This window comes from Haliaeetus albicilla, chromosome 23, assembly GCF_947461875.1.
Source record: "Haliaeetus albicilla chromosome 23, bHalAlb1.1, whole genome shotgun sequence".
NCBI lineage: Eukaryota > Metazoa > Chordata > Aves > Accipitriformes > Accipitridae > Haliaeetus > Haliaeetus albicilla.
Window position 1 is genome coordinate 1,447,821 of NC_091505.1, and position 8,962 is coordinate 1,456,782.

The window sequence follows — 8,962 nt, forward strand, 5'->3', positions numbered from 1 at the left end:
TTTATAGAGAAAACCTGACATTTTCAATCCTCCCTCTTATTCCTCTGTATGTTAATAAAACATGTTGGTGTTTGAAAGAAAAATCTCCGGGTGTTTCTTATTAAGCAGCAGGGGGTCTGCAAAGTCTGCTAAATACTTAATTGAGTGTCAGCAGGTTCCTTTGGTAACTGCAGACCTCCACTGAAGAGACAAGTGGTGTCGCCCCTGTGCAGAGCAATCCAGAGAGGTTCACAATCCTATACCCAGCACTGAGCAGAAAAACCCTTGCAATTTCATGCCACATTACACTCAACAAAAGGCTTTCACTTGGCTAGCTGCCAGCAGATTTGAACAAGGGCAGGGTTTCAGTGCTGTGCCCTTTAAACCTGCTCACGAGGAGTGGTCTGGGCTTGCCTTTGTCTGCATTCTTCAGGGGGTTAAAAAAGGCAAGTGGTTTTTTACTCATCTCACCCTCCAAATAAGCAGAGTATCATTTTATAATGATCTGTTCAAAAAGGAAGTCTGGCCGTATCTGTTGAAGCCTACTACAGTGGTGCCTGTAACAGAAAGATTTAAATTGGGAGAGGGTGCTGTCTCTCTAAAAGCTTGATTTTACACAGCACTGAACCCCTTTGCTCCCTGCAGACTCTGGGGCAGGCTAATTCTGTGCACCAGACTACCTGCAAACTCTGTGATCTGAAAATCCCAGGCAGGAAAAGGCAATGACACTTGGAGAAGGAAAGAAGTAAGATGGAAGAGTGAAAGAGCTGCCTTCTAGCTGTCATTTTTCATACTCGTGTTGAGCTGAACACAGTGTCACCTCTGTGGCATCAAACTTCATAAACTTTATTATTAGACAAAATACAGGTTTGCATCAAAGCGGTCATAAAAAAACCAACCAAACAAAAATGCTTGACACGGGGAATTCAACACACAGACGTTACACACATCCATGGGAACTGCCATCCCCAAATGCTACTGCATCTCTTCCTCCCTCTGGGCCCTGTATTCCTTCATGCTCCTCTGCAAACAACAGCAAAGGACAAATGTTAACAGCAGATACCTGACTCATATACCACAGTGCCACCACCCTGGTCTGTGCTAAGACTTCTCTGTCCAGTGTCTGGAAATGCTAAGGGACCTGAGAAGCTCTGAGAGAGCTCCAGGTACTTTCAGAAGCGACTGAGCTTTACAGTCACTCCAAGGGAAAGGAAGCCAGGCCATGCCACAGGTCAGGCAAAGAACATCTGAAAATACAATCAAGTTTTTCATGTCAAAAGTGCCTACAACACAGGTCTCAGACCACTCCTCTCCCCTCTGAGACCAAGAGACAGAAAAGGCCACTGAGCTCTTCAGGCAATAGTCTCACCTCAAAGGTGTTAAGCACATGTTGGCAAACACCCATCAGGTCATTCAGCCCTTTCCGGAACGGCTCAACAGCAGGAAGGCCCCCTTCAGGAAAGAAGATGTGTTAGTGACTTCCAAAGAGGTTGGTGGCCCTCTCCTTTGCCACTCTGAGGCAGCGTGGCTGTTACCACCATGCCCAAGGGCAGTCCCCACAATGGGAAGAGGCTCTTACACCAGGTATGTGCCCACACACTTCCCTCCTACCAGCCCACCATCAGCAGCCTGAGAACCGAGCTCAGTGTGGTGTCCAGGCTATGGCACAGAAACAGCAGACGCTTACCCTGTGTTAGTCTCATGGGCAAGGGGTTCCCTTGGTGAGGCGAACAGCCTGAGCACTAATTATTTTTAGGAAATTAAAGAGTCAGCAAGTACGAACTAGATACTTGCTTCCAGGAAGTGGCTTGTACATATCTGATGCTCAAGGGAACAGCCCCATGAGGAAGAAATGAAATAACACCATCCGTCTAGGCAGCAGACAAAGCTGTGGAGCTTGCAGGGCCTGGATGGAGGGCAGTGGACTGAGCTGAAGGGGTTGGTGTGCTGGGAGGAGTGAGTGACTGCAAGAGGCTCAGAGTTGTCAGTACTATCTATTATCAGGGAGCAAAGTCCTCTTTGGGAGGCAAGTCAAAAGACAGCACAGACTGATGAGGCTTTTCAAAAGAGCTTTGGGTCATAGCCTGATGATCAAAGCTGCAAGACAGCTGAGAAGGAGAAGCAGAAACAAATTATCTCATTGCGGCTATATACGTCAGCACACTTTAGCTTTGCTTTCTGATCCCCATGCTGATTTAGGGGCAGATGGAGCACCCATCACCAGTGACAGTGAGTAGATCTACTCCACCCCAGTACTACAGTTCGGTGCCTGCTGCCAGCCAATCCAGATAACTGGGACCAGGCAGGGCTGTGGGCTCCTCGGGCCTCAGCCCTACAGCTGGGAAACAGAAGAGCTGTAGCATAATGGCTCAGCGCAGCCTCTCTGGCTGAGCAACAGGGCAGAGCAGTTGCAGGTGGCTAGCAGAGAAGAGGGAGAAAAGTGCTTTTCTTTATTTAAATGACTCATGGTGGAAACCTGACATGAGCAGGGGGAATTCCACAACAGAAGGGCCCTGGACAGAAGGGAAACGTGCACACCCATACCTCTTGTCTGGATCCGGAAGTTGATCTTGCTTTCAGAGGGATGCGTGATGCAGTAGCCACAGAACTCCACATCAGGGCTGCAGGAGGGGAGAAAGGAGAAGAGAGCGGTGAAAGCCAGGCCAATCCAGAGCAAATCTCAGGAAAGTCAGAGGCTCAGGCCACCCCAGACCTGCTGGGGCTCAGGATGTTTCTAAAATCACTGAAGATCTTATAGGAGGGATATACTGAAGGGAAACTACCTGTGCAACCTTATTCACATGCCCCCATTTGAGCTGGAGCTTTGCAGCAGAAGGACATGGCTGGCACGATCATAGGCACCATCCTGGCACCACCAGCAGTCCACTGGCAGGCCTGCAGAGTTCTAACAGGGGATCCTGGATGCTTGGAAACCTCACTGTACATAAACCTGTTGCAGTTCTGCTGAGCAAAAGAGGCTGACAGGTCTAGGGCACTGGAAGGATTTACTGAGATGGTTTGCAGGCTGCACGGCATCTGCCTTCATAAGCTGAGGTGGCTGGCAGAACATTTGTGCACCCAGTAGAAAGAACAGACCCTTGCAGGAAGCGTGCTGTTTTTCTTGTCATGGTGATTTATCAGAGGGATTCACATGACATTTGCAATGCAACTGTCATTTGAAATGATGCACTGAACTTCCTGCTGTAATTCTTCTGAGGCTTAGCAGTAGATTTTCACAAACCCTCAGTGCTGCCCAGTTCTATAAAATCAGGCAACCAGGGTGAACCTATTTGTATATTTTGATGGAGACAGCAGGATAATTAATTCCCAGCATCAATTCCTGCATCTCCATGCAAGTATGAAAGATGATCAGTTTGCTTAATATTGGCTGTTCCTACCCCCTTTTCTGACAGCACTTGTCCCAGAAGGAGACATAGATACTGTCTGACCACATGTACTTACATGGAGTTGTGCATCATTTTAACCACGGCCAAGTAAGACATTCAGAAATCCTTCACATGTCAGACATTAAATTTCCTCCATAACTATCAAGGAGCAGTAAGGGCTGCCTGTTCCCTAAGCAATGGGGAGCTGGGAGCCATGAATAGCAAGACAGCAGACAGGACAGAGGCCTCCCAGGCTAGCCCTGTCCCACAGCACCCAAATGAGGGAGTAGGATGGGTGCAAAGGTGGTAACCAGGGTCAGCCAAGGGTCCAGATCATCAGGCAGGTTTGTGGGATGAAGCATGTCCAAGGTCAGGCCAGGAAGTCAATCTGCAGGTCAGGTGAGGGCAATGAGGGTCAGACACTACCTAGTGATCACCAAGCAGATGTATGATGATGAGGAAGGGCTGAAGTCAGGTCAGGAAGTCAGTCCATGGGTCAGTATCCAGGTGAATGGAGTCCACAGTCCAGTAGAGGCTGAGCTGGAGACTCATACTCCTACAGCATAGCTCAGGAAGGACTATAAACCCTGAGCTGAGCTTAAATGGGGCTCCGGGGCCCATGGGCAGGGTGTGGGTGGAGGCCCCAGGTGTGGCTGATCAGGCCCATTAAGGCCTATTAGTGCTCTCAGGGTCCTGACACTACCAGCACATGGAAAAATTTAATCCTGTGAAGAGAGTTAGTAGGCAAGGAGTCTTTGGCACCATGTCTGATATATTCTGCGTACATAGAGGTAGTTTCTGATCATTTGCCTTCTTCCAGCAACAGCTGAGGTGCAGGTCAGTAAGGAGAAGGACAGAGTAGGAGACAGAGGTACCGTCAGCAAAGCCAGGCACCATGGAGGCTCCACTTACTTCTTCATGACCATATATCGGAGAGAGTTGCCGAGTGTGTGGTCCTCATCATGCAACACAAACGTGACGCAGTTTCCATCTGTCCCATCTGCCTGGACCTGCCGCAAATGGGGAAAGAAGAGATGCTGTAAGACTCCCTGAGGTAATGAACACCAGCCGTAGGGTAAAGAATGAGCTATTGTGCTTGGCCTCACCAGAGTAACTGGGAGGGCTTGTAGGTCTGGCTGGGCCATGTCTGTGGCTCATGCCTTGAGGGCTGCAGTCTGACCAAGAGCGCCTTCACAGCAGAGGGAAAGTTGCAAAACTGCAGACCTCAGAGAAACCTCTCCCTGGTTATCAAAGTGCCTGTGCATCCTTCCTCTTCACAGGAGAGAATAGGAGCCCAAAGAAAGCTGTGGCTTCGGGAGCCATGGTGGAAAGAAGCTGGGAGTAACTGTTCAGGTTGGTGTGATCCCAGGTCCCACCACCAGCCTGTGGCTAGACAGGAATGAGAGGGACAGTCAAAAAATCCCCAGGGAGGAATGCTGCCTGTCAGCAGGGAAATCTTATCTCAGCTTGAAAACAAAAGTAGTTGTAAGCCCAAATTCACATGCTTAGGATGAGGCTGGGGAGCCCACCAGCAAGCCTCAGGCTGCTGAGCCCCACACGTAATGAACCCCCCAATGCCAGCAGCCAGCCCCTAATCTTCCTGCTGCTTTTAGCTCAGGTGCCTGAAAACAGCTTTACCAGCTAAGGCTTCCTGAGAAGACTGGTTTGGGATCCCCTCCAAAACCAACAAGACCCCTAATTAATTGCTTTGCTGTCAGAGAGCTGCTGAGCCTCTGACCTTTCCCCAGGCTCAGCGTAGCCACTGTGGAGCCTGACATGCTCAGACAGCCCCCAACCGCTTCCTCTCTCAGCAGCAGAGAGAGGTTTCAAGGTTAAGTGCGGAGCCGGCCTAAGATGAGTACTGATCTCTTCACATCCTGCCCGTGGCCAAATCCTCAACTGCTCCAGGGATTTTATGACCCCTCACATTTCCCCTCAGGTACTAATACCCCCTAGCAGTCCCGTTCCTCCTTCTGTAGGTACAGCCACCATGGGGAATTGACTCCGCAGCTGAGAAGGGAAACACAGACTGATTTCCATGGAGGAAGAGATCACCCAGACCTGCAGTGCAATTCAAGGGCAGGCTCCCTGCACACCAGCTATTGCAGAAGGGTGGGTGCAATGCAGCAACATCACATCAGCAAAGGGGATGTTGGACTGATAGCGTCTCCCTCACCTCCCAGCATCTCGCAATCCATAACCAAAGCAGTAAGTCTTGCTGGTGATTAAAAGAAGGCAGTGAGTGGCAAAAACACCTTCCCTTGGTGTGGAATGAAAACGTGTAAGTGATTTGACACAGGTCACTTGGGCAGCTAGTGGCACAGGTGAGACACCCTGCCTGCTCTCCTGCTTGCTAGACCCAGCGCCCTCATCCGTCTTCCCAGAAGCAGCTACTGGTCTCAGTCTCTCCTATGTGAGGCCTTGCAAAGAAGTATTTATTAAAATTACTAGCACCAGTTGTACTCAAGAGCTCGTTTTTTCCAAAGACTACAGGTTCAAACAAGAGCAAACTAACTCAGGAGGCACCCGCAGGACAGGACAGGTCGCCTGACCCCCAGTTTGCTCCCTACATCCAGTCACAAGGTTAGAAGTGTGCCCAGGTGCCAAAATCCCAAGTGTCCACCCCCCCGCTCCCTGCAACGAGACAGGTACAGCTCTGCTCGTTGGGACAGTGATGCTCTTGCAATTTGGTCATGTGATGGGAGTTACACCTTAGCTCAGGTGTAGCTCTGCACACACAGGGCCAGAGACATGCTTTTCCAGACAGAAAGCAAATATTTACAGCTGAGTTACAAATGCTGCATAAAAATGATTTGAAAAATAGAGTAACTGGGAATTTAACAGGCAGTGCTGGGACTTGCATTGACTTCAGGCTCCTGCCCAGAGCTGAAGGAACATGTGGGTATAGGAAGGAAGGGACAGGATGCATCTCTGGCATGGTGGCTGGGCCTGCTTGTGGGGCTGCAGCAAGTGCCTCAGAGCTGCAACCCAATGAATTTAAGCTGTCCCTGCCTCCTGAGCACAGCATAAGTACCCAGTGCATTGATCTGGCAGTTGAAAGTCAGAGCATAGCTCTTTCACACAGCCATAAGGAACACATTGTGCTGAACCTGTCTGTTTCACAGAGACTCAATCTCTCTCTCCTCTTCCCTGTAGAGAGTCCTCAGATACAATCCTGGATCTCAGCAGGACCACAAGTTTCACTGCTTCTCATCAAGCAGTTGGCCCACCTAGTCAGGTATCTCGCCTCTGGCACAGATGCTGTCTGATGCTTCTGAGGAAACCTGACACATTCCCCTGAAGGACAGATTCCTCCCTGGTCCCTCCAGCAACCAAGTCCGTGCCCTGAGGCAGAAGGCTGAGATTTCTCAGGGTGCTTCTGAGTCTTACCTAAGAGGTGTCCAGGTATCAAACTATTCATTGCAAAAAAACTTGTTCTCCTGTAAGCCAACTTGTAAAAACAACCTGGATGTTCTGGAGTAGGGAATTCTGCTCATCTGGAGTTTTTCTTCTTTTGTTACACACAGATTTGCTAGTCTTTTTACCAAATTGTCCTTGCTCTTGCATTATGGTAGAGGCAGAAGGAAAAGCTGATGAGATCTCGAGGCAGCTTTAGGATTGATCAAATTCACTTGAGCCCCTCAGAGACAACAGAGACGGAAAAGCCTGCACCTCCCCCAAGACGATCCAGGGTACCCCCTCCCAGCAAGGTCAGGATACAGCCCCTGCAACCCAGCCACCCATGCATTGGACACCCTCCTCCTCTACTGGCTATGCAAGCCTAAGAGCTGCAATCTCACGTCATGCAGAAGCTCTCCTGCTTGGAGGGGCTGTGATTTATGATGATGAATTATTTAATGTTGTATTTGGTGCCTAGGTAGTGCTGTGGCGGATACATTAGCACAGCGCTGAGATAGATGGGATCAACTAGACATGAAGTGGGTGGGGAACAGTCCTACAACTCACCTGTTCCTACACTCACTGCAGTTTATACATAATTTGTCTTTTATGTCAGAATATATAGTCCTTCACTGGTCTTTGTGAGCCAGTATCACTTTCTACATGTCCTCCAGTTTTCTGTATGGTACTGCATTCCTCATGGGGGAATCTGCTGGTTTGCTGCCAAGGGCCTCTCTAGTAACTGCAGCCCTTCAAGGATCAATTTCATTCATCACATCAGACTTATAGGATTAGGATTGGGCTTCCTGGTGCAATTGTGACTTTCAACCTGTGGCCTGTGCAATTAGGGAGAAGAATATGGCTCTACAGAGCCTGAAAAATGTAACTAGAAGCCAGACTATTGCTAAGAGGCTCCAGGGTCTGCTGCACCATTAGGAAAAGTTTAGGGGCTGTAGATTGAGAGACTATGGCAAACCGTTGCATTAAGCCTCCCCCAAGGGCAGCTTTTAAAAGCAGGCAACTTACAGGGCCCTCTTGTTTCTCCCGTATGGCTGTCCTGGTGCTCAGCTCTCCCCATTTCCTGCTGACAGACAGACAGACAGACAGGCACGCAGGGCACCCGATGATCCTGTGTCAGCTCCCCCTGTGACTTGATGTAACTGCCAGCTGGGAGCCTGCAACCCTGTTAAGAGTGAAGTGCAGTGCCATCTAGTGCCTTCTGCTGCCTGCAATGGCTACTGGAGATGGAAAGAGGGTCTATAACTCATGCCGCGGGGCTCAGCAACCTGAAATGGGTGCAAGAGAGGAGACGAGGCACGCTGCAGGGCCTACAGCTAACAGGCAAAGCCACCCAAGGCCTGACGTTATGCAGTGCTGAGCAATTCATCTTTAAAGAGCAAGGCTTGTTTTAGAAAAGGTTAGCCCTAAGTAGTTTTAGAGTAGGTGAGTCCTGACCTCTAGCTGCTTCTTGTTCCCTACAGGACAACCTCAAACACCTGAACTTCAAGAAATTAAACTCAAAGGCGTATTCCTCTCTGTCCCTCCTATTTCAGGTAACGCTGCTCGCTTTTCTCAGCTCCTTTCTCCTTCTGCTGCTCACAGACGCTGTAACAGAGCAGCCGCTCCATGCCAGGTAAAACCACACGGGTTTAGGGGCTGAAAAAAGCCGGGTAAGGCAGGCCGGGTCTCTGAGGGGTGACACCTGAGGAGGGTTTGGAGCGGGATGCGAGAGGAAAGGCCGTAAGGCAGGCAGGCCACAGCATGGGACCGGTTTGCAAAGGGATCTTTGCCGTTTCCCGCTGCCGGGACGAAACACCAGCCCGGGAATGAGGGCTGACCCGCGGAAGCGGTTTTCCCTTGGATCTATCCTCCCTGTCACGATTTATCCCGACGCCAACCCCGCAACACCCCCTCCTCAGCGGGACCCCTTACTGAGGGGCTCCCGCCGCTGAGCCGGGCCCTGGAAAATACCGGGGAGGCCCCGTTTACCGCTGCCAGAGGAGAGCAGGGCTACTCCTGCCCCGTCCATCCCCTCCCCGCCTCAGCCGGGCGGCCGCACTCACTCACCGTCTCCAGCGCGGCCTTCCTCTCGCCCTCCTCCGCCATGGCCGCCCGGACTACAACTCCCAGCATCCACCGCGCGGTGCCGGGAGAGGTGGGGCGAGCGGGCAGGAAAACTACAACTCCCGGCAGGCACC

At 50.6% G+C, this 8,962-nt stretch overlaps 1 protein-coding gene across 1 annotated transcript; it reads right to left on the minus strand.

Moving 5' to 3' along the window:
* Nucleotides 1-804: 804 nt before the first annotated feature.
* Nucleotides 805-8,947, minus strand: LOC104317789 (DNA-directed RNA polymerases I and III subunit RPAC2). The gene is made up of 5 exons (XM_069810826.1): nucleotides 8,832-8,947; nucleotides 4,278-4,375; nucleotides 2,524-2,600; nucleotides 1,349-1,431; nucleotides 805-1,002 (listed from the first exon to the last, which is right to left on the minus strand). The coding sequence occupies exons 1-5, from the start codon at nucleotides 8,895-8,897 to the stop codon at nucleotides 955-957; spliced, it is 372 nt and encodes a 123-aa protein (XP_069666927.1). The 5' UTR covers nucleotides 8,898-8,947; the 3' UTR covers nucleotides 805-954.
* Between the last annotated feature and the right edge of the window lie 15 nt (nucleotides 8,948-8,962).